This window comes from Petromyzon marinus, assembly GCF_048934315.1.
Source record: "Petromyzon marinus isolate PM22_M1 ecotype Great Lakes invasive population chromosome 68 unlocalized genomic scaffold, UKy_Petmar_22M1.pri1.0 chr68_unloc.1, whole genome shotgun sequence".
Taxonomy (NCBI): Eukaryota; Metazoa; Chordata; class Hyperoartia; order Petromyzontiformes; family Petromyzontidae; genus Petromyzon; species Petromyzon marinus.
The window spans coordinates 2,451,161-2,475,587 of record NW_027422597.1 but is presented as its reverse complement, the minus strand read 5'-3'; the positions used below and the strand labels follow the sequence as shown (position 1 = coordinate 2,475,587).

Sequence of the window (24,427 nt, the reverse complement as noted above, 5' to 3'; positions counted from 1 at the left end):
TACTACCGCCACCACCACCACTTACTACCGCCACCACCACCACTTACTACTGCCACCACCACTTACTACCGCCACCACCACCACTTACTACTGCCACCACCACCACCACTTACCACTGCCACCACCACCACCACCACCACTTACTACTGCCACCACCACCACTTACTACTGCTACCACCACCACTTACTAATGCCACCACCACTTACCACTGCCACCACCACCACTTACTACTGCCACCACCACCACTTACTACTGCCACCACCACCACCACTTACTACCGCCACCACCACCACTTACTACTGCCACCACCACCACTTACTACTGCCACCACCACCACTTATTACTGCCACCACCACTTACTACTGCCACCACCACCACCACTTACTACTGCCACCACCACCACTTATTACTGCCACCACCACTTACTACTGCCACCACCACCACTTACTACTGCCACCACCACCACTTATTACTGCCACCACCACTTACTACTGCCACCACCACCACGGCCATGGCCACGGCCACCGTCACCACCACCACGGCCACCGCCACCACCAACCACTCCATCAGCACCCACCACCACTACCACCACTACTCACCGTCACTTCAGATAATCCTTTATTTCACGCGGCACCATCGCCACCATCGCCACCATCGCCACCATCATCACCCGAGCGCTACCGGCGGTCCCACTCACACACACTCTCTCACACACTCACTCACTCACACACTCTCACTCATTCACACACACACTCACTCACTCATACACTCACACACTCACTCATACACATTCACACACTCACACACACTCACACACTCACTCACTCACTCTCACACACACTCACTTACACTCACTCACACACTGACTCACACACACTCACTCACACACTCACACACTCACACACTCACACTCTCACTCACTCACACCCTCACCCACCCACTCTCTCACACACTCACACACACCCACCCACACCACTCACCCACTCACCCACCCACAACCACCCACTCTCACACACACTCTCACTCTCTCACTCACCCACACCACCCACCCACTCTCTCACACACTCACACACTCACACACACCCACCCACCCACTCACCCACTCACCCACCCACACCACCCACCCACTCTCTCACACACTCACACACTCACACACACCCACCCACACCACTCACCCACTCACCCACCCACATCACCCACCCACTCTCACACACACTCTCACTCTCTCACTCACCCAAACCACTCACCCACTCACCCACCCACTCACCCACTCTCTCACACACTCACACCCACCCACACCACTCACCCACTCACCCACCCACTCACCCACTCTCTCACACACTCACACACACCCACCCACACCACTCACCCACTCACCCACCCACTCACCCACTCTCTCACTCACCCACACCACCCACCCACTCTCTCACACACCCACTCACTCACACACTCACCCACTCTCACACTCACTCACTCTCTCACACACTCACTCACACTCACTCACACACTCTCTCACACTCTCTCACACACTCTCTCACTCACTCACACACTGTCTCACACACTCACACACACACTCTCACACACTCACTCACACACACTCACACACTCACACACTCACTCACACACTCACTCTCTCACACACTCTCCCTCTCACACACTCTCTCACTCTCTCACACACTCACACCACTCACCCACTCTCTCACATTCATTCACACTCACACCCACACCACTCACCCACCCACTCACTCACTCTCTCACACACTTACTCACACTCACTCACTCTCTCACACTCTCTCACACACTCTCTCACTCACTCACACTCTCACACACTCACACTCACCCACCCACACCACCCACCCACTCTCACACACACTCACTCACTCTCTCACTCACCCACACCACCCACCCACTCTCACACAAACTCTCACTCTCACACTCACTCACCCACACCACTCACCCACTCACCCACCCACTCACCCACCCATACCACCCACACTCACCCACACACTCACCCACTCACCCACCCACACCACCCACCCACACTCTCTCTCCCACGCCCCCCTCCGTCACAGTGCCAGCGTGTCCTTGATGAGCTTGCGCACTGTGGTGGAGACGCAGTGAGCCAGTTGCGGGCCCCCGACGCTTCCCGCGCCGACGCCGCCGCCGCTGCCGCCGGCGCCGGCGCCGCCGCCGCCGCTGCCGCCGGCAGAGTGGCCGCCGCCGCTGCCGCCGCTGCTGCTGCTGCTGGTGGTGGTGACGGCCAGCGACAGGCGGTGGCGGTACGGCTGTGCCTCGCCGTGCTCCGTGTCGAAGACGCGACGGAGCTCGCCCTGGATCGGCATCTTGGGCGTGAACTCGTGGCGCCCCATCACGGAGGCGACGTTCACGATCCGCTCACCCACCGCCTCGGCCGCTCGCTCGCACAGAGCCTGGGGGGGGGGGGGGGGGTGGGGGAGGGAGACCGCGGGGAGAGACACGGGGTTAGAGAGAGAGAGACACGGGGAGAGAGATGGGGAGAGAGAGACACGGGGAGAGACATGGGGAGAGACATGGGGAGAGAGAGAGAGAGACACGGGGAGAGAGAGACACGGGGAGAGAGAGAGACCGCGGGGAGAGACACGGGGAGAGAGAGACACGGGGAGAGAGAGAGAGACACGGGGAGAGAGAGACCGTGGGGAGAGACATGGGGAGAGAGAGACACGGGGAGAGACATGGGGAGAGAGAGACACGGGGAGAGACATGGGGAGAGAGAGACACGGGGAGAGAGAGAGACCGCGGGGAGAGACATGGGGAGAGACATGGGGAGAGAGAGACACGGGGAGAGAGAGACACCACGGGGAGAGAGAGAGACACGGGGAGGGAGAGAGAGAGATGGGGAGAGAGAGACACGGGGAGAGACACGGGGAGAGAGAGACACGGGGAGAGAGAGAGAGACACGGGGAGAGAGAGAGAGATGGGGAGAGAGAGACACGGGGAGAGACATGGGGAGAGAGAGAGACACGGGGAGAGAGAGACACCACGGGGAGAGAGAGAGACACCACGGGGAGAGAGAGACACGGGGAGAGAGAGACACGGGAGAGAGAGACACGGAGAGAGAGAGAGACGGGAGAGAGAGACACGGGGAGAGAGAGAGACCGCGGGGAGAGACACGGGGAGAGAGAGACACGGGGAGAGAGAGAGAGACACGGGGAGAGAGAGACCGTGGGGAGAGACATGGGGAGAGAGAGACACGGGGAGAGACATGGGGAGAGAGAGACACGGGGAGAGACATGGGGAGAGAGAGACACGGGGAGAGACATGGGGAGAGAGAGACACAGGGAGAGAGAGAGACCGCGGGGAGAGACATGGGGAGAGACATGGGGAGAGAGAGACACGGGGAGAGAGAGACACCACGGGGAGAGAGAGAGACACGGGGAGGGAGAGAGAGAGATGGGGAGAGAGAGACACGGGGAGAGACACGGGGAGAGAGAGACACGGGGAGAGAGAGAGAGACACGGGGAGAGAGAGAGAGACACGGGGAGAGAGAGAGAGATGGGGAGAGAGAGACACGGGGAGAGACATGGGGGGAGAGAGAGACACGGGGAGAGAGAGACACCACGGGGAGAGAGAGACACGGGGAGAGAGACACGGGAGAGAGAGACACGGAGAGAGAGAGACACGGGAGAGAGAGACACGGGGAGAGAGAGAGACACGGGGAGAGAGAGACACCACGGGGAGAGAGAGACACGGGGAGAGAGAGACACGGGGAGAGAGAGAGAGACGCGGGGAGAGACACGGGGAGAGACATGGGGAGAGACACGGGGAGAGAGAGAGAGACACCACGGGGAGAGAGAGACACCACGGGGAGAGAGAGACACGGGGGGGGAGAGACACCACGGGGAGAGAGAGACACCACGGGGAGAGAGAGACACGGGGAGAGACACGGGGAGAGAGACACGGGGAGAGAGAGACACCACGGGGAGAGAGAGACGCGGGGAGAGAGAGACACGGGGAGAGAGACACGGAGAGAGACACGGGGAGAGAGAGACACGGGGAGACACGGGGAGAGAGACACGGGGAGAGAGACAGGGGGAGAGAGAGACACGGAGAGAGCGACACGTGGAGAGAGAGACACGGGGAGAGAGAGAGACCGCGGGGAGAGACACGGGGAGAGAGAGACACGGGGAGAGAGAGAGAGACACGGGGAGAGAGAGACCGTGGGGAGAGACATGGGGAGAGAGAGACACGGGGAGAGACATGGGGAGAGAGAGACACGGGGAGAGACATGGGGAGAGAGAGACACGGGGAGAGACATGGGGAGAGAGAGACACGGGGAGAGAGAGAGACCGCGGGGAGAGACATGGGGAGAGACATGGGGAGAGAGAGACACGGGGAGAGAGAGACACCACGGGGAGAGAGAGAGACACGGGGAGGGAGAGAGAGAGATGGGGAGAGAGAGACACGGGGAGAGACACGGGGAGAGAGAGACACGGGGAGAGAGAGAGAGACACGGGGAGAGAGAGAGAGATGGGGAGAGAGAGACACGGGGAGAGACATGGGGGGAGAGAGAGACACGGGGAGAGAGAGACACCACGGGGAGAGAGAGACACGGGGAGAGAGAGACACGGGAGAGAGAGACACGGAGAGAGAGAGACACGGGAGAGAGAGACACGGGGAGAGAGAGAGACACGGGGAGAGAGAGACACCACGGGGAGAGAGAGACACGGGGAGAGAGAGACACGGGGGGAGAGAGAGAGAGACGCGGGGAGAGACACGGGGAGAGACATGGGGAGAGACACGGGGAGAGAGAGAGACACCACGGGGAGAGAGAGACACGGGGGGGGAGAGACACCACGGGGAGAGAGAGACACCACGGGGAGAGAGAGACACGGGGAGAGACACGGGGAGAGAGACACGGGGAGAGAGAGACACCACGGGGAGAGAGAGACGCGGGGAGAGAGAGACACGGGGAGAGAGACACGGAGAGAGACACGGGGAGAGAGAGACACGGGGAGACACGGGGAGAGAGACACGGGGAGAGAGACAGGGGGAGAGAGAGACACGGAGAGAGAGACACGTGGAGAGAGAGACACGGGGAGAGAGACACCACGAGGAGAGAGAGAGAGAGGGAGACATGGGGAGGGAGAGAGACACGGGGAGAGAGAGACACGGGAAGAGAGAGACACGGGGAGAGAGAGAGACGGGGACAGAGACACGGGGAGAGAGAGAGGGAGAGAGACACGGGGAGAGACATGGGGAGAGACACGGGGACACACGGGGAGATAGAGACACGGGGAGAGAGAGACACGGGGAGAGAGAGACACGGGGAAAGAGAGACACGGGGAGAGTGACACACGGGGAGAGAGAGAGACGGGGACAGAGACACGGTGAGAGAGAGAGGGAGAGAGAGACACGGGGAGAGAGAGACACGGGGAAAGAGAGACACGGGGAGAGTGACACACGGGGAGAGAGAGAGACGGGGACAGAGACACGGGGAGAGAGAGAGGGAGAGAGAGACAGGGAGAGAGACACGGGGAGAGAGACACGGGGAGAGAGACACGGGGAGAGAGACACGGGGAGAGACACGGGGAGAGAGAGACACGGGGACACACGGGGAGAGAGACACGGAGAGAGAGACACACGGGGACACACGGGGAGAGAGACACGGGGGGGAGACACGGGGAGAGAGAGACACGGGGAGAGAGACACAGGGAGAGAGACACGGGGAGAGAGATACGGGGAGACACGGGGAGAGACAGAGAGAGACATGGGGACAGAGACACCGGGAGAGAGACACGGGGAGAGAGTCACGGGGACAGAGACACGGGGAGAGACACACGGGGATAGAGACACGGGGAGAGAGACACGGGGAGAGACAGAGGAGAGAGAGAGACACGGGGAGAGAGACACGGGGACAGAGACACGGGGAGAGACAGGGGGTGGGGGGAGTTATAGAGAGGGGAGAGAGGAGACCTGGCCATGGTGAACACTACACAGTGAACCTGGCCATGGTGAACCTGGCCATGGTGAACACTACACAGTGAACCTGACCATGGTGAACACTAGACAGTGAACCTGGCCATGGTGAACCTGGCCATGGTGAACACTACACAGTGAACCTGGCCATGGTGAACCTGGCCATGGTGAACACTACACAGTGAACCTGACCATGGTGAACACTAGACAGTGAACCTGGCCATGATGAACCTGGCCATGGTGAACACTAGACAGTGAACCTGGCCATGGTGAACCTGACCATGGTGAACACTAGACAGTGAACCTGGCCATGGTGAACCTGGCCATGGTGAACCTGGCCATGGTGAAACTGGCCATGGTGAACACAACACAGTGAACCTGGCCACGGTGAACCTGGCCATGGTGAACCTGACCATGGTGAACATGGTCATGGTGAACACTACACAGTGAACCTGGCCATGGTGAACCTGGCCATGGTGAACCTGGCCATGGTGAACACTACACAGTGAACCTGGCCATGGTGAACACTACACAGTGAACCTGGCCATGGTGAACCTGGCCATGGTGAACACTAGACAGTGAACCTGGCCATGGTGAACCTGGCCATGGTGAACACTACACAGTGAACCTGGCCATGGTGAACCTGGCCATGGTGAACACTACACAGTGAACCTGGCCATGGTGAACCTGGCCATGGTGAACCTGGCCATGGTGAACACTACACAGTGAGCCTGGCCATGGTGAACCTGGTCATGGTGAACATGACACAGTCACCTGACCATGGTGAACCTGGCCATGGTGAACCTGGCCATGGTGAACATGGTCATGGTGAACACTACACAGTGAACCTGGCCATGGTGAACACTACACAGTGAACCTGGCCATGATGAACCTGGTCATGGTGAACATGACACAGTCACCTGACCATGGTGAACCTGGCCATGGTGAACCTGGCCATGGTGAACCTGGCCATGGTGAACCTGGCCATGGTGAACACTACACAGTGAACCTGGCCATGGTGAACCTGGCCATGGTGAAGCTGGCCATGGTGAACCCACCATTGACTGATTACCAATCGATTTTATAATTACAATACCCCCCCCTCCGCCTCTAATCACTGCACCTGATATGAGTTAAGTGATGACGTCACCCTGCTGCTGTTCTATTTAAGACCGGGAGCAAGTGGAGAGGACTTTACCATTCTGGCGAATTGCCCGATGATGATGCTGGATGTATTTACCATCGAAACGTCACAGTACAACTCAAACTGTAAATGTTGTGGATTCACTCTTCAACAACACACCGGCGAGGGGCTAAAGTAGTGAACTATTTTTGTCTTTTTGTCAACGTGACACTTTTTTTTTTGCTGATTGGCCGTGTCGGGTGGTGGAGGGTTACGACACATTTATAAATAAACGCGATCTAACCCCCCCAAAAAAACACTTTCATGATGAACCCACCAGGCGTTCGTGCTCACTGGAGGCCGTGACGAGGTTCACCCGCAGGGTCCACACCTCCCAGGGGGCACATTCATCAGGGAAGGGCCAGCGGCAGCGCTTACGCTGATAAAACTCCAGCGAGAGAGTGCCACACACACCAACACCCACTCCTGCAGAGGCCTCGCAAGCCCTGAGGGCGTCCTAGAGACACACACAGAGAGACAGAGACACAGAGAGACACACAGAGAGACAGAGAGACAAGAGATAGAACTCCAGCGAGAGAGTCCCACACACACCAACACCCACTCCTGCAGAGGCCTCGCAAGCCCTGAGGGCGTCCTAGAGACACACAGAGACACACAGAGAGACAGAGACACACACAGAGACAGAGAGACAGAGAGACAAGAGATAGAACTCCAGCGAGAGCGTCCCACACACACCAACACCCACTCCTGCAGAGGCCTCGCAAGCCCTGAGGGCGTCCTAGAGACACACACAGAGAGACAGAGAGACAAGAGATAGAACTCCAGCGAGAGAGTCCCACACACACCAACACCCACTCCTGCAGAGGCCTCGCAAGCCCTGAGGGCGTCCTAGAGACACACAGAGACACACAGAGACACACAGAGACACACACAGAGACAGAGAGACAGAGAGACAAGAGATAGAACTCCAGCGAGAGCGTCCCACACACACCAACACCCACTCCTGCAGAGGCCTCGCAAGCCCTGAGGGCGTCCTAGAGACACACACAGAGAGACAGAGAGACAATAGATAGAACTCCAGCGAGAGAGTCCCACACACACCAACACCCACTCCTGCAGAGGCCTCGCAAGCCCTGAGGGCGTCCTAGAGACACACAGAGACACACAGAGACACACAGAGACAGAGAGACAGAGAGACAAGAGATAGAACTCCAGCGAGAGAGTGCCACGCACACCAACACCCACTCCTGCAGAGGCCTCGCAAGCCCTGAGGGCGTCCTAGAGACACACAGAGACACACAGAGAGACAGAGACACACACAGAGACAGAGAGACAGAGAGACAAGAGATAGAACTCCAGCGAGAGCGTCCCACACACACCAACACCCACTCCTGCAGAGGCCTCGCAAGCCCTGAGGGCGTCCTAGAGACACACACAGAGAGACAGAGACACACACACAGAGAGACAGAGAGACAAGAGATAGAACTCCAGCGAGAGAGTGCCACACACACCAACACCCACTCCTGCAGAGGCCTCGCAAGCCCTGAGGGCGTCCTAGAGACACACACAGAGAGACAGAGAGACAAGAGATAGAACTCCAGCGAGAGAGTCCCACACACACCAACACCCACTCCTGCAGAGGCCTCGCAAGCCCTGAGGGCGTCCTAGAGACACACAGAGACACACAGAGACACACAGAGACACACACAGAGACAGAGAGACAGAGAGACAAGAGATAGAACTCCAGCGAGAGCGTCCCACACACACCAACACCCACTCCTGCAGAGGCCTCGCAAGCCCTGAGGGCGTCCTAGAGACACACACAGAGAGACAGAGAGACAAGAGATAGAACTCCAGCGAGAGAGTCCCACACACACCAACACCCACTCCTGCAGAGGCCTCGCAAGCCCTGAGGGCGTCCTAGAGACACACAGAGACACACAGAGACACACACAGAGACAGAGAGACAGAGAGACAAGAGATAGAACTCCAGCGAGAGAGTGCCACGCACACCAACACCCACTCCTGCAGAGGCCTCGCAAGCCCTGAGGGCGTCCTAGAGACACACAGAGACACACAGAGAGACAGAGACACACACAGAGACAGAGAGACAGAGAGACAAGAGATAGAACTCCAGCGAGAGCGTCCCACACACCCCAACACCCACTCCTGCAGAGGCCTCGCAAGCCCTGAGGGCGTCCTAGAGACACACACAGAGAGACAGAGACACACACACAGAGAGACAGAGAGACAGAGAGACAAGAGATAGAACTCCAGCGAGAGAGTGCCACACACACCAACACCCACTCCTGCAGAGGCCTCGCAAGCCCTGAGGGCGTCCTAGAGACACACAGAGACACACAGAGAGACAGAGACACACACAGAGACAGAGAGACAGAGAGACAAGAGATAGAACTCCAGCGAGAGCGTCCCACACACACCAACACCCACTCCTGCAGAGGCCTCGCAAGCCCTGAGGGCGTCCTAGAGACACACACAGAGAGACAGAGACACACACACAGAGAGACAGAGAGACAAGAGATAGAACTCCAGCGAGAGAGTGCCACACACACCAACACCCACTCCTGCAGAGGCCTCGCAAGCCCTGAGGGCGTCCTAGAGACACACACAGAGAGACAGAGAGACAAGAGATAGAACTCCAGCGAGAGAGTCCCACACACACCAACACCCACTCCTGCAGAGGCCTCGCAAGCCCTGAGGGCGTCCTAGAGACACACAGAGACACACAGAGACACACACAGAGACAGAGAGACAGAGAGACAAGAGATAGAACTCCAGCGAGAGAGTGCCACGCACACCAACACCCACTCCTGCAGAGGCCTCGCAAGCCCTGAGGGCGTCCTAGAGACACACAGAGACACACAGAGAGACAGAGACACACACAGAGACAGAGAGACAGAGAGACAAGAGATAGAACTCCAGCGAGAGCGTCCCACACACACCAACACCCACTCCTGCAGAGGCCTCGCAAGCCCTGAGGGCGTCCTAGAGACACACACAGAGAGACAGAGACACACACACAGAGAGACAGAGAGACAGAGAGACAAGAGATAGAACTCCAGCGAGAGAGTGCCACACACACCAACACCCACTCCTGCAGAGGCCTCGCAAGCCCTGAGGGCGTCCTAGAGACACACAGAGACACACAGAGAGACAGAGACACACACAGAGACAGAGAGACAGAGAGACAAGAGATAGAACTCCAGCGAGAGCGTCCCACACACACCAACACCCACTCCTGCAGAGGCCTCGCAAGCCCTGAGGGCGTCCTAGAGACACACAGAGACACACAGAGACACACAGAGACACACACAGAGACAGAGAGACAGAGAGACAAGAGATAGAACTCCAGCGAGAGCGTCCCACACACACCAACACCCACTCCTGCAGAGGCCTCGCAAGCCCTGAGGGCGTCCTAGAGACACACACAGAGAGACAGAGAGACAAGAGATAGAACTCCAGCGAGAGAGTCCCACACACACCAACACCCACTCCTGCAGAGGCCTCGCAAGCCCTGAGGGCGTCCTAGAGACACACAGAGACACACAGAGACACACACAGAGACAGAGAGACAGAGAGACAAGAGATAGAACTCCAGCGAGAGAGTGCCACGCACACCAACACCCACTCCTGCAGAGGCCTCGCAAGCCCTGAGGGCGTCCTAGAGACACACAGAGACACACAGAGAGACAGAGACACACACAGAGACAGAGAGACAGAGAGACAAGAGATAGAACTCCAGCGAGAGCGTCCCACACACACCAACACCCACTCCTGCAGAGGCCTCGCAAGCCCTGAGGGCGTCCTAGAGACACACACAGAGAGACAGAGACACACACACAGAGAGACAGAGAGACAAGAGATAGAACTCCAGCGAGAGAGTGCCACACACACCAACACCCACTCCTGCAGAGGCCTCGCAAGCCCTGAGGGCGTCCTAGAGACACACAGAGACACACAGAGAGACAGAGACACACACAGAGACAGAGAGACAGAGAGACAAGAGATAGAACTCCAGCGAGAGAGTGCCACACACACCAACACCCACTCCTGCAGAGGCCTCGCAAGCCCTGAGGGCGTCCTAGAGACACACACAGAGAGACAGAGAGACAAGAGATAGAACTCCAGCGAGAGAGTCCCACACACACCAACACCCACTCCTGCAGAGGCCTCGCAAGCCCTGAGGGCGTCCTAGAGACACACAGAGACACACAGAGACACACAGAGACACACACAGAGACAGAGAGACAGAGAGACAAGAGATAGAACTCCAGCGAGAGCGTCCCACACACACCAACACCCACTCCTGCAGAGGCCTCGCAAGCCCTGAGGGCGTCCTAGAGACACACACAGAGAGACAGAGAGACAAGAGATAGAACTCCAGCGAGAGAGTCCCACACACACCAACACCCACTCCTGCAGAGGCCTCGCAAGCCCTGAGGGCGTCCTAGAAACACACAGAGACACACAGAGACACACACAGAGACAGAGAGACAGAGAGACAAGAGATAGAACTCCAGCGAGAGAGTGCCACGCACACCAACACCCACTCCTGCAGAGGCCTCGCAAGCCCTGAGGGCGTCCTAGAGACACACAGAGACACACAGAGAGACAGAGACACACACAGAGACAGAGAGACAGAGAGACAAGAGATAGAACTCCAGCGAGAGCGTCCCACACACACCAACACCCACTCCTGCAGAGGCCTCGCAAGCCCTGAGGGCGTCCTAGAGACACACACAGAGAGACAGAGACACACACACAGAGAGACAGAGAGACAGAGAGACAAGAGATAGAACTCCAGCGAGAGAGTGCCACACACACCAACACCCACTCCTGCAGAGGCCTCGCAAGCCCTGAGGGCGTCCTAGAGACACACAGAGACACACAGAGAGACAGAGACACACACAGAGACAGAGAGACAGAGAGACAAGAGATAGAACTCCAGCGAGAGCGTCCCACACACACCAACACCCACTCCTGCAGAGGCCTCGCAAGCCCTGAGGGCGTCCTAGAGACACACAGAGACACACAGAGAGACAGAGACACACACAGAGACAGAGAGACAGAGAGACAAGAGATAGAACTCCAGCGAGAGAGTGCCACACACACCAACACCCACTCCTGCAGAGGCCTCGCAAGCCCTGAGGGCGTCCTAGAGACACACAGAGACACACAGAGAGACAGAGACACACACAGAGACAGAGAGACAGAGAGACAAGAGATAGAACTCCAGCGAGAGCATCCCACACACACCAACACCCACTCCTGCAGAGGCCTCGCAAGCCCTGAGGGCGTCCTAGAGACACACACAAAGAGACAGAGACACACACACAGAGAGACAGAGAGACAAGAGATAGAACTCCAGCGAGAGAGTGCCACACACACCAACACCCACTCCTGCAGAGGCCTCGCAAGCCCTGAGGGCGTCCTAGAGACACACAGAGACACACAGAGAGACAGAGACACACACAGAGACAGAGAGACAGAGAGACAAGAGATAGAACTCCAGCGAGAGCGTCCCACACACACCAACACCCACTCCTGCAGAGGCCTCGCAAGCCCTGAGGGCGTCCTAGAGACACACACAGAGAGACAGAGACACACACACAGAGAGACAGAGAGACAGAGAGACAAGAGATAGAACTCCAGCGAGAGCGTCCCACACACACCAACACCCACTCCTGCAGAGGCCTCGCAAGCCCTGAGGGCGTCCTAGAGACACACACAGAGAGACAGAGAGACACACAGAGACACACACAGAGAGACAGACAGAGAGACAGAGAGACAAGAGATAGAACTCCAGCGAGAGAGTCCCACACACACCAACACCCACTCCTGCAGAGGCCTCGCAAGCCCTGAGGGCGTCCTAGAGAGACACACAGAGAGACAGAGAGACAGAGACACACACACAGAGAGACAGAGAGACAAGAGATAGAACTCCAGCGAGAGCATCCCGCACACACCAACACCCACTCCTGCAGAGGCCTCGCAAGCCCTGAGGGCGTCCTAGAGACACACACAGAGAGACAGAGAGACAGAGACACACACACACAGAGACAGAGAGACAAGAGATAGAACTCCAGCGAGAGCGTCCCACACACACCAACACCCACTCCTGCAGAGGCCTCGCAAGCCCTGAGGGCGTCCTAGAGACACACACAGAGAGACAGAGAGACAGAGACACACACAGAGAGACAGAGAGACAGAGACACACACACAGAGAGACAGAGAGACAGAGAGACAAGAGATAGAACTCCAGCGAGAGAGTCCCACACACACCAACACCCACTCCTGCAGAGGCCTCGCAAGCCCTGAGGGCGTCCTAGAGACACACACACAGAGACACACAGAGAGACAGAGACACACAGAGACACACAGAGAGACAGAGACACACACAGAGAGACAAGAGATAGAACTCCAGCGAGAGAGTCCCACACACACCAACACCCACTCCTGCAGAGGCCTCGCAAGCCCTGAGGGCGTCCTAGAGACACACACACAGAGACACACAGAGAGACAGAGACACACAGAGACACACAGAGAGACAGAGACACACACAGAGAGACAAGAGATAGAACTCCAGCGAGAGCGTCCCGCACACACCAACACCCACTCCTGCAGAGGCCTCGCAAGCCCTGAGGGCGTCCTAGAGACACACAGAGACACAAACAGAGACACACAGAGAGACAGAGACACACACAGAGAGACAGAGACACAGAGAGACACACAGAGAGACAGAGAGACAAGAGATAGAACTCCAGCGAGAGCGTCCCGCACACACCAACACCCACTCCTGCAGAGGCCTCGCAAGCCCTGAGGGCGTCCTAGAGACACACACACAGAGACAGAGAGACAGAGACACACACACAGAGAGACAGAGACACACAGAGAGACAGAGAGACAAGAGATAGAACTCCAGCGAGAGAGTCCCACACACACCAACACCCACTCCTGCAGAGGCCTCGCAAGCCCTGAGGGCATCCTAGAGACACACAGAGACACAAACAGAGACACACAGAGAGACAGAGACACACACAGAGAGACAGAGACACAGAGAGACACACAGAGAGACAGAGAGACAAGAGATAGAACTCCAGCGAGAGAGTCCCACACACACCAACACCCACTCCTGCAGAGGCCTCGCAAGCCCTGAGGGCATCCTAGAGACACACACAGAGAGACAGAGAGACAGAGACACACACACAGAGAGACACAGACACAAAGAGAGACAGAGAGACAAGAGATAGAACTCCAGCGAGAGAGTGCCACACACACAACAACACCCACTCCTGCAGAGGCATCGCAAGCCCTGAGGGCGTCCTAGAGACAGTGAGTGAGAGACAGAGACACACAGAGAGACACACAAAGAGACAGATAGTGAGAGACACACAGAGAGACAGAGACACACAGAGAGACAGAGAGACAAGAGATAGAACTCCAGCGAGAGAGTGCCACACACAACAACACCCACTCCTGCAGCAGCCTCGCAAGCCCTGAGGGCGTCCTAGAGACAGAGACACACACAGAGACAGAGAGACAGACAGAGAGACAGAGAGACACACAGAGACAGACAGTGAGAGACACAGAGAGATAGAAAGAGAGACAGAGACACACAGAGATAGAGACACAAAGACAGAGATAGTGTAGTAGTAGTGTACTAGTAGTAGTGTAGTAGTAGTGAGTGTAGTAGTAGTAGTGTAGTAGTAGTAGTGTAGTAGTAGTACTAGTAGTAGTGTAGTAGTAGTGTAGTAGTAGTGAGTGTAGTAGTAGTACTAGTAGTAGTAGTGTAGTAGTAGTAGTGTAGTAGTAGTGAGTGTAGTAGTAGTGTAGTAGTGTAGTAGTACTAGTAGTGTAGTACTAGTGAGTGTAGTAGTACTAGTGTAGTAGTAGTGTAGTAGTGTAGTAGTAGTGAGTGTAGTAGTGTAGTAGTACTAGTAGTAGTGTAGTAGTAGTGAGTGTAGTAGTACTAGTGTAGTAGTAGTAGTAGTGTAGTAGTAGTGAGTGTAGTAGTACTAGTAGTAGTGTAGTAGTGAGTGTAGTAGTAGTGTAGTACTAGTAGTAGTAGTGTAGTAGTAGTGTAGTAGTGTAGTAGTAGTAGTGTAGTAGCAGTAGTGTAGTAGTACTAGTAGTGTAGTAGTAGTGTAGTAGTACTAGTAGTAGTGTAGTAGTAGTGTAGTAGTGTAGTAGTAGTGTAGTAGTAGTAGTGTAGTAGTAGTGTAGTAGTAGTGTAGTACTAGTGTAGTAGTAGTGTACTAGTACTAGTAGTAGTGTACTAGTAGTAGTAGTGTAGTAGTAGTGTAGTACTAGTGTAGTAGTAGTGAGTGTAGCAGTAACTCACAGTGAAGGCTGTAACAGCGCTGCGTAGGGAGCGGTCCAGGCTGGCGCTGGCTACACGTACGTAGTGAGTGTAGTAGTACTAGTGTAGTAGTAGTGAGTGTAGTAGTGTAGTACTAGTGTAGTTGTAGTAGTACTAGTGTAGTAGTAGTGAGTGTAGTAGTAGTAGTGTAGTAGTAGTGTAGTAGTACTAGTGTAGTAGTAGTGTAGTAGTAGTGTAGTGAGTGTAATAGTAGTGTAGTAGTAGTGTAATAGTAGTGTAGTACTAGTGTAGTAGTACTAGTGGAGTAGTAGTGTAGTAGTACTAGTGTAGTACTAGTGTAGTAGTACTAGTGTAGTAGTAGTGTAGTAGTACTAGTGTAGTACTAGTGTAGTAGTAGTGAGTGTAGCAGTAACTCACAGTGAAGGCTGTAACAGCGCTTCGTAGGGAGCGGGCCAGGCTGGCGCTGGCTACACGTACGTAGTGAGTGTAGTAGTAGTGTAGTAGTAGTGTAGTGAGTGTAGTAGTAGTGTACTAGTACTAGTGTAGTAGCAGTAGTACTAGTAGTAGTGTAGTAGTAATGTACTAGTAGTAGTAGTGAGTGTAGCAGTAACTCACAGTGAAGGCTGTGACAGCGCTGCGTAGGGAGCGGTCCAGGCTGGCGCTGGCTACACGTACGTAGTGAGTGTAGTAGTACTAGTGTAGTAGTAGTGTAGTAGTAGTGTAGTACTAGTGTAGTAGTAGTGAGTGTAGCAGTAACTCACAGTGAAGGCTGTAACAGCGCTGCGTAGGGAGCGGTCCAGGCTGGCGCTGGCTACACGTACGTAGTGAGTGTAGTAGTACTAGTGTAGTAGTAGTGTAGTACTAGTGTAGTAGTAGTGAGTGTAGCAGTAACTCACAGTGAAGGCTGTAACAGCGCTGCGTAGGGAGCGGTCCAGGCTGGCGCTGGCTACACGTACGTAAGTGCTACCCAGCCGCTCGCAGTCCACGTCACAGCAGCCGATGGCTCCCACAGAGTAGGTCCCCTCCCGCTGATACGAGAAGCGCCCTGCCAGGGGGGCACACGGACTCAGACTACCCTGCCTCCCGTAGGGTTCACTGTTAATTACTGGGGCTCCCATAGGGTTCAGTGTTAATCACTGGGGCTCCAATAGGGTTCAGTGTTAATCACTGGGGCTCCCATAGGGTTCAGTGTTAATGTCTGGGGCTCCCATACGGTTCAGTGTTAATGTCTGGGGCTCCCATAGGGTTCAGGTGTTAATCACTGGGGCTCCCATAGGGTTCAGTGTTAATGTCTGGTGCTCCCATAGGGTTCAGTGTTAATCACTGGGGCTCCCGTAGGGTTCAGTGTTGATCACTGGGGCTCCCATAGGGTTCAGTGTTGATCACTGAGGCTCCCATAGGGTTCAGTGTTAATGTCTGGGGCTCCCATAGGGTTCAGTGTTGATCACTGGGGCTCCCATAGGGTTCAGTGTTAATCACTGGGGCTCCCATAGGGTTCAGTGTTAATCACTGGTGCTCCCATAGGGTTCAGTGTTAATCACTGGGGCTCCCATAGGGTTCAGTGTTAATCACTGGGGCTCCAATAGGGTTCAGTGTTAATCACTGGGGCTCCCGTAGGGTTCAGTGTTAATCACTGGGGCTCCCATAGGGTTCAGTGTTAATGTCTGGTGCTCCCATAGGGTTCAGTGTTAATCACTGGGGCTCCCGTAGGGTTCAGTGTTGATCACTGGGGCTCCCATAGGGTTCAGTGTTGATCACTGAGGCTCCCATAGGGTTCAGTGTTAATCACTGGGGCTCCCATAGGGTTCAGTGTTAATCACTGGGGCTCCCATAGGGTTCAGTGTTAATCACTGGGGCTCCCATAGGGTTCAGTGTTAATCACTGGGGCTCCCATAGGGTTCAGTGTTAATCACTGGGGCTCCCATAGGGTTCAGTGTTAATCACTGGGGCTCCCATAGGGTTCAGTGTTAATCACTGGGGCTCCCATAGGGTTCAGTGTTAATCACTGGGGCTCCCATAAGGTTCAGTGTTAATCACTGGGGCTCCCATAGGGTTCAGTGTTAATCACTGGGGCTCCCATAGGTGTCAGTGTTAATCACTGGGGCTCCCATAGGGTTCAGTGTTAATCACTGGGGCTCCCATAGGGTTCAGTGTTAATCACTGGGGCTCCCATAGGGTTCACTGTTAATCACTGGGGCTCCCATAGGGTTCAGTGTTAATCACTGGGGCTCCCATAGGGTTCAGTGTTAATCACTGGGGCTCCCGTAGGGTTCAGTGTTAATCACTGGGGCTCCCACAGGGTTCAGTGTTAATCACTGGGGCTCCCATAGGGTTCATTGTTAATCACTGGGGCTCCAATAGGGTTCAGTGTTAATCACTGGGGCTCCCATAAGGTTCAGTGTTGATCACTGGGGCTCCAATAGGGTTCAGTGTTAATCACTGGGGCTCCCATAGGGTTCAGTGTTAATCACTGGTGCTCCCATAGGGTTCAGTGTTAATCACTGGGGCTCCAATAGGGTTCAGTGTTAATCACTGGGGCTCCCGTAGGGTTCAGTGTTAATCACTGGGGCTCCCGTAGGGTTCAGTGTTAATCACTGGGGCTCCCATAGGGTTCAGTGTTAATCACTGGGGCTCCCATAGGGTTCAGTGTTAATCACTGGGGCTCCAATAGGGTTCAGTGTTAATCACTGGGGCTCCCGTAGGGTTCAGTGTTAATCACTGGGGCTCCCGTAGGGTTCAGTGTTAATCACTGGGGCTCCCATAGGGTTCAGTGTTAATCACTGGGGCTCCCATAGGGTTCAGTGTTAATCACTGGGGCTCCCATAGGGTTCAGTGTTAATCACTGGGGCTCCCATAGGGTTCAGTGTTAATCACTGGGGCTCCCATAGGGTTCAGTGTTAATCACTGGGGCTCCCATAAGGTTCAGTGTTAATCACTGGGGCTCCCATAGGGTTCAGTGTTAATCACTGGGGCTCCCATAGGGTTCAGTGTTAATCACTGGGGCTCCCATAGGTGTCAGTGTTAATCACTGGGGCTCCCATAGGGTTCAGTGTTAATCACTGGTGCTCCCATAGGGTTCAGTGTTAATCACTGGGGCTCCCACAGTGTCCAGTGTTAATCACTGGGGCTCCCATAGGGTTCAGTGTTAATGTCTGGGGCTCCCATAGGGTTCAGTGTTAATGTCTGGGGCTCCCGTAGGGTTCAGTGTTAATGACTGGGGCTCCCGTAGGGTTCACTGTTAATCACTGGGGCTCCCATAGGGTTCACTGTTAATCACTGGGGCTCCCGTAGGGTTCAGTGTTAATCACTGGGGCATCCCATACGGTTCAGTGTTAATCACTGGGGCTCCCATAGGGTTCAGTGTTACTCTCTGAGACTCCCATAGGGTTCAGTGTTAATGTCTGGGACTCACATAGGGTTCAGTGTTAATCACTGGGGCATCCCATACGGTTCAGTGTTAATCACTGGGGCTCCCATAGGGTTCAGTGTTACTCTCTGAGACTCCCATAGGGTTCAGTGTTAATGTCTGGGACTCACGGCTGGTTCGTCACTAGCTCACCGGTGGTGCGGTGTAACAGCACCGTGTGTAAGATGGCCAGGGCCGCCTCCTCCACCAGCCTCAGCTCCAACGTGAGCTCAAATTCCTGCGAGCGACAGTTCATGGCGCCTGCTGCTGCTGATGATGATGATGGTGCTGATGATGATGATGGTGCTGATGATGATGGTGCTACTGTTGATGATGATTGTGCTACTGCTGATGATGATGCTACTGCTGATGATGCTACTGCTGATGAAGATGGTGCTGATGATGGTGATGATGATGCGACTGCTGATGCTACTGCTGATGATGCTGCTGATGATGATAGTACTGATGCTGTAGTTTGTTGTCCTTGCCAAGGCACCTCTGATTAGTGCGGTTGGCTACATAGGGTGGGAAAGAAGTTCAACATTAGGGACATACACAGAGACCCACAGACACACCCATAAAGACACCCATAGATCCAGAGACACCAACAGAGACCCACACCTAAAGAGACACTAATAGACTCAGAGACACACACCCAGACCCACACACACCCAGACCCACAGACCCACACACACAGACACCCAGACTCACAGAGACCCACAGACACCCAGACCCACAGAGACCCACACACACCCAGACCCACGGACACACCCATAAAGACACCCATAGATCCAGAGACACCAACAGAGACCCACACCTAAAGAGACACTCATAGACTCAGAGACCCACACACACCCAGACCCACACACACCCAGACCCACAGACCCACACACACAGACACCCAGACTCACAGAGACCCACAGACACCCAGACCCACAGAGACCCACACACACCCAGACCCACACACACCCAGACCCACAGACCCACACACACAAACACCCAGACTCACAGAGACCCACAGACACCCAGACCCACAGAGACCCACACACACCCAGACCCACACACAAACCCATAAGGACACCCATAGATCCAGAGACACCAACAGAGACCCACACCTAAAGAGACACTAATAGACTCAGAGACACACACCCAGACCCACACACACCCAGACCCACAGACCCACACACACAGACACCCAGACTCACAGAGACCCACAGACACCCAGACCCACAGAGACCCACACACACCCAGACCCACAGACACACCCATAAAGACACCCATAGATCCAGAGACACCAACAGAGACCCACACCCAAAGAGACACTCATAGACTCAGAGACCCACACACACCCAGACCCACACACACCCAGACCCACAGACCCACACACACAGACACCCACACTCACAGAGACCCACAGACACCCAGACCCACGGAGACCCACACACACCCAGACCCACAGACACACCCATAAAGACACCCATAGATCCAGAGACACCAACAGAGACCCACACCTAAAGAGACACTCATAGACTCAGAGACCCACACACACCCAGACCCACAGACACACCCATAAAGACACCCATAGATCCAGAGACACCAACAGAGACCCACACCCAAAGAGACACTCATAGACTCAGAGACCCACACACACCCAGACCCACACACACCCAGACCCACAGACCCACACACACAGACACCCACACTCACAGAGACCCACAGACACCCAGACCCATAGAGACCCACACACACTCAGACCCATAGACACACCCATAAAGACACCCATAGATCCAGAGACACCAACAGAGACCCACACCCAAAGAGACACTCATAGACTCAGAGACCCACACACACCCAGACCCACACACACCCAGACCCACAGACCCACACACACAGACACCCAGACTCACAGAGACCCACAGACACCCAGACCCACAGAGACCCACACACACCCAGACCCACAGACACAACCATAAAGACACCCATAGATCCAGAGACACCAACAGAGACCCACACCCAAAGAGACACTCAGACTCACAGAGACCCACACACACCCAGACCCACAGAGACCCACAGACACCCAGACCGACAGACACCCAGACTCACAGAGACTCACAGACACCCAGACCCACAGAGAACCACAGACACCCAGACCCACAGACCCACAGACATCCAGACTCACAGAGACACACAGACACCCAGACCCACAGACCCATAGACACCCAGACTCACAGAGACCCACAGACACCCAGACCCATAGAGACCCACACACACTCAGACCCATAGAGACCCACAGACACCCAGACCCACAGAGACCCACAGACACCCAGACCCACAGACACCGAGACCCATAGAGACCCATAGACACCCAGACCCAGAGACCCACAAACACCCAGACCCATAGAGACCCACAGACACCCAGACCCATAGAGACCCACACACACACACAGACACACACACACACAGACCCAGAGAGACCCCCACACACAGACACACACACACAGACACACACACACAAACACAGACACACACAAAGACACACACACAAACACACAGACACACAGACAGACACACAGACACACACACAAACACAGATACACATACACAGACACACACACAGACACACACAAAGACACACACACAAACACACACACAGACACACACAGAGACACACACACACACAGGCACACAAACACACACACACAGACACACACACACAAACACAGACAGAAAGACACACACACAAACACACAGACATACACACACAGACACACACAGACACACACAGAGACACACACACACAGACACACAAACACACACACAGACACACACACAGACACACACAAACAGACACACACACAGACGCACACACAGACACACACACAGACACACACAAAGACACACACACACAAAGACACACACACAAACACACACACACAGACACATACAGACACACACAAGACACACACACAGACACACATACAGACACACACACAGACACACACACAGACACACACACACACAGATACACACACACAGACACACACACAGACACACACAGAGACACACAAACACACACAGACACACACACAGACACACACAGACAGACACACAGACACACACAAACACAGACACAAAGACACACACACACACAAACACAGACACACATACAGACACACACACAAACACACACACAGACACATACAGACACACACAAGACACACACACAGACACACACACAGACACACACACACAGATACACACACACAGACACACACACAGACACACACAGAGACACACAAACACACACACAGACACACACACAGATAGACACACAGACACACACACACAAACACAGACACAAAGACACACACACAAACACACAGACACACACACACAGACACACACACAGACACACACACACAAAGACACACACACAAACACACACACACAGACACATACAGACACACACAGACACACATACAGACACACACACAGACACACATACAGACACACACACACACACAGACACACACACAGACACACACACACAGACACACACAGAGACACACAAACACACACACAGACACACACACAGACACACACAGACAGACACACACAGACAGACACACACACACAGACACACACAAAGACACACACACACAAAGACACACACATACAAAGACACACACACAAACACACACAGACACACACACAGACACATACAGACACACACACAGACACACACACAGACACATACAGACACACACACAGACACACACACAGACACACACACACACATACAGACACAACCACAGACAACAACAACAACCGCCATTCGCCACTAAGTGGCGGTGACGTCACCACGACGCTTGTGCCAGGCTATGTGCACCCTGAGGCCACGTGAAGTGTCGAACGCCCGCTGGCAGGAAATCACGGGGCAGACCCAGGTGCCACACACACAGAGACACACACAGAGACACACAGAGACACACACAGAGACACACAGACACACACACAGACAAACACACAGACACACACAGACACACATACAGACACACACACAGACACACACACACAGACATCCTCACCGCTGCTTGCACTCGGCACCACCGTCGGCCATTGCCGTGTTGTTGTTGTTGTGAGTGGCGGTGGCGTGACGTCATCACACGGCTTCGCGATTTCACCGAGCTGAAGCGTGATGACGTCACCAGTGTTATTGACAGGGGTGAGCGGAACGCGATGACGTCACGCCACCGACGTCCGAATTGTTAATGGCGGGCGTGATGACGTCAAATGTTCGACATCCCACCGTGTTAAAACTGAAAGGGTCGTGATGACGTCAATATTCGACGTCCCACCGCGTTGAGGGGGAGGGTGATGACGTCAAATGTTCAAAGTCCCACCGCTTTATTGGGCGGAGGGTGATGACGTCAAATGTTCGATCCCGGCTGCCTGAGTGTAAACCAGATGTAGCAAAGTGGATGGTCGCTGCCGTTACACTATACACTGTACACTACACACTACACTACACTGTACACTACACTATACACTACACTACTATACACTACACTGTACACTATACACTACACTACTATACACTACACTATACACTACACTATACACTACACTATACACTACACTATACACTACACTACTATACACTACACTATACACTACACTATACACTACACTATACTGTACACTACACTATACACTACACTATACACTACACTATACTATACACTACCCTATACACTACACTATACACTACACTGTACACTACACTACTATACACTACACTACACTATACACTACACGATACACTGCACTACTACACACTACACTACTATACACTACACTAAACACTACACTGTACACACTATACACTACACTATACACTACTATACACTACAGTATACACTACACTATACACTACTATACACTACACTATACACTACTATACACTATACACTACACTATACACTACTATACACTACACTATACACTACACTATCTATACACTACACTATACACTACTATACACTACACTATACACTACACTATACACTCCTATACAATACACTACTATACACTACACTATACACTACTATACACTACACTACTATACACTACACTATACACTACACTATACACTACACTATACACTACACTGTACACTACACTACTATACACTACACTATACACTACTATACACTACAGTAGACACTACTATACACTACACTATACACTACACTGTACACTACACTACTATACACTACACTATACACTGCTTTACACTACACTAGACACTACTATACACTACACTATACACTACACTACTATACACTACACTACTATACACTGCTATACACTACTATACACTGCACTATACACTACACTACTATACACTACACTACACACTACACTATACCCTACACTACTATACACTATACTATACACTACACTATACACTACACTATACACTACACTACTATACACTATACTATACACTACACTATACACGACACTATACACTACACACTACACTATACTACTATACACTACACTACTATACACTAC

At 53.9% G+C, this 24,427-nt stretch overlaps 1 protein-coding gene across 1 annotated transcript; it reads right to left on the bottom strand.

Moving 5' to 3' along the window:
• Positions 1-602: 602 nt before the first annotated feature.
• On the bottom strand, positions 603-23,058 carry ATG101 (autophagy related 101). The gene is made up of 5 exons (XM_032980513.2): positions 22,936-23,058; positions 19,001-19,362; positions 16,338-16,486; positions 7,417-7,596; positions 603-2,430 (listed from the first exon to the last, which is right to left on the bottom strand). The coding sequence occupies exons 2-5, from the start codon at positions 19,101-19,103 to the stop codon at positions 2,068-2,070; spliced, it is 795 nt and encodes a 264-aa protein (XP_032836404.1). The 5' UTR covers positions 19,104-19,362; positions 22,936-23,058; the 3' UTR covers positions 603-2,067.
• Between the last annotated feature and the right edge of the window lie 1,369 nt (positions 23,059-24,427).